The 3,078-nt window shown below is 40.4% G+C and overlaps 1 protein-coding gene across 10 annotated transcripts in view; it reads left to right on the forward strand.

Moving 5' to 3' along the window:
- Nucleotides 1-3,078, forward strand: part of Ldb2 (LIM domain binding 2) — a 380,985-nt gene that overhangs the window by 370,768 nt on the left and 7,139 nt on the right. For all 10 annotated transcript variants that reach the window (XM_004624550.3, XM_004624549.2, XM_004624552.2 and 7 more), the window contains exon 6: nt 594-717. In XM_004624550.3, the coding sequence (XP_004624607.1) occupies nt 594-717 (124 nt within the window). The remainder of the gene's footprint in view (nt 1-593; nt 718-3,078) is intronic.

The following is a 3,078-nucleotide window of genomic DNA, read 5'->3' on the forward strand; positions in this document are numbered from 1 at the left end:
CCCCCCCGGTCGGACGACTGTGGCACATGTAACTTGCATTATCGTCCCGCGGAAAGTACAAATGAGCTCATGAATAAGAATCAAATGCCATTCATCATCTGCCTTTAGAAAACTTGAGATCCAAGGGCACCTGTACTTGTCACTCTGTTCTCCAAAGTTTAAAAGATAGATTTCACTGCCAGATAATCTGCATAAGTGAGTATTGTAACTCACAGTGTGTGGTTATACAAACAAGAACAACAGCCAGAAGCCAGAGAAGAAATGGGAGCGTGCTGCGCTCCACAGAACGGAATCATTTGAATTTATAATAGAACTACATATATCTAACCTATAGTCTGTACAGAAAAAGCATATGCATTAGTGTATGTAAATGATATTCAGCTGTTATATCATTATTAACAATGCCAAATTAGATGGGTATAACCAAGTGTTGGTGACATTTCTTTTCCCCAAAAACTTACACACAGAACTCAAAACCAGAGAAAGAATGAAAAGTGCCCGTAAGCCATCTCATTGATTCCAGCTGTGAGCATCATTTATTGTAATGAATATCAGCCAGCTTCAGAGCACCCCTGTCTTTGGACTTCTTGCAGTTGTGTGTAATACTGGAGCCAATGCAGGAGCTGATGTCAAGACACAAAACCTACAATCTCAGTCCCCGAGACTGCCTCAAGACCTGCTTGTTTCAGAAGTGGCAGCGGATGGTGGCGCCGCCAGGTACACTCTCATTCTTCGCTCTCTCTCTCTCTCTCTCTCTCTCTCTCTCTCTCTCTCTCTCTCTCTCTCTGTGTGTGTGTGTGTTACGTTTGCAGAGGCAGCTTTTGGGGAGGAAGTGATATGGAACTGAATAATGAGATCATAAAAGTATCAGGAAAAACTATTTACCAAGGCTACTCTGAGCATGATTTTAGACAGAGACAAAATCCTCTAAAAGGCAAATATGTGCAGGAATCTTCACAGTCTCCTCGCCTGCCAGATTAGAATCTGAAACCAGAAAAGTGAAACCATTGTTTTAGGGTCATCCTGAAGGTTATTCACAAAGACAAGATCAGAACTATAGTTCCTTGTCTGCTAATCCAGTGGTTGTTCCACTGGATCAGCCCACTGGATTTTCCTGGCTTGGTGGCTTGATTTGGGTTTTTAAGAATGCTAGAAATTTTTAAGAGAATGAAGGCAGTATAATAAGAGACAGAAGCAAGTAGCAAGGGACCAAGGAAGGGAAGGCAAGCTTGCTCTATTTTTTAAAGATACATTGTGTACAAATGTGCTGTGATCCTAAGGAGAAGATATAAAAGGTTCCATTTCCTTCACTTCCCTAGACCGCAGTTTAGATGCCGCTGTCTCCTGCTGAGGTTCTGAAATTACTGCTGCAAGTCATCATTAATTGTCCTCCTGTCTAATACATTTTCATTCCCAGGCTTGTGTCGAGCCTCACTGACCATAAAAGCAAAACATATCCATTCGCTAAGAATTACTTTATAAAGAGTAATTATTAGCATGAGGCACATAGCTTTCTGAATCACGACATATAATAGTCACCTTCCACTGGTAATTGGCCAAGGGCTTTCCATAAAATGAATGGAGAAGATTGAACCAAATACATACTTTAAAAGCTGAGAGAAACAAATGTTATTTTACATAGAATAGTTGCATCACCAGCTTATGGGAATTTTACCTATCTAGAATGTTATTTTTCAAGTATGTTAGCTGTTCTTAAATTTGCCTTATTTTCTCTTTCATTATCAATAAGTCTATGAAACAAAAAACTTTCATACATTCACTGACACTTTGAGAACCTATGTTTTGCAACATGTTCATGTATAGCTGGTATGACTCATTCATTCACATTATTGATCAAGCTCTAGTCATGGGTGGTATACAAAACTTAAAGAGATAGTAAAAAATATTGACTTTTTCTGTGTAGTGAGACCCTCTATTAAAATACAAAAAAATGGACTATTCATGATAATGTTATAAGATATTTCATCCCCATTTTTTATCCTGAGGCCTATGTCTTAGAGAAATAATTTTACCAAAGTCAATGCCATAGCTAAGAAATGTAAGGGCAGGAAGGGTGTAGCAAAGGCTGCTGCAACCTCCCATTCCCAACTTATTCAGTAACTGCATAGAAAACATTTCCCAAGATTTCTCACTGAGGAAAGCAAAGATTGTAACATCAGTACCGATGTATCGGGCTTTTATGCATATAGAACAGTTAATATGTAGGAAACATTAAAGAGAGTCACATGAAGAAATTATACATACATATATATTAAATAAACAAGAAAACAAATGATATTCCTCTTGCCACACTTCAGCAAGGGTCTCAACATTTCCAGGAAGGTGATGCTCCACCCTCTGTCAAGTTCCAAAGGTCATTCTCTATTTCTGAATACATCTTTCTTAAGAAATTCCAGTTTCTTTTCATTAATATTCTGGTTCAAGGATACTGAGATATTTTAGCTGAAATCCTAAAGTTAGTAACTGTCTTGGTTACTTTTCTCTTGTTGCACTTGCACGCATGCGCACACACACACACACACACACACACACACACACAATCTGACTCCCAAAGCAAGGAAGGAGAGGTTTATTTAGCTCGCAGTTTGTGGAGGCTTTAGTCCATACTTGGTTGGCACCAAGGCAGGGTGGCACGTGGCAGCAGGCAGCAGTTCATGGCAGTGGAAAACAGCAAAAGCCGTAAGAGTAAAATGGGAAGCGCAGAGAAAGCAAGCCTCTCTCCCTGCCTTGTACTGTATGCGGGCTACCTGCCCCAGGATAGGTGCAGCATTCACACCCATAATGCCAGTATTGGACCATGAATCAATTACAAAGTCTAGAACCCGCCTCCACGACTGCATCAGGCTTTGGGAGGACATCTAGACAAAGACGGTAACAGTAACATTCATTAAACACCAGGATCCTAGCGCTCGGAACTCACTGAGTTCAGGAATATTGAAGATTATAGCACGACCTAGGCAACTTTTTTCCTTTTTTGACTACCACGGTGTAATAGAGGTGGGCTGCCATGTGACACCTGGCCAGTAGGTGCCGCTGTTGCACACTGGTTCATTAATT

The sequence above is a fragment of the Octodon degus genome, unplaced genomic scaffold, assembly GCF_000260255.1.
Source record: "Octodon degus isolate 3935 unplaced genomic scaffold, OctDeg1.0 scaffold00006, whole genome shotgun sequence".
Classification (NCBI taxonomy): Eukaryota; Metazoa; Chordata; class Mammalia; order Rodentia; family Octodontidae; genus Octodon; species Octodon degus.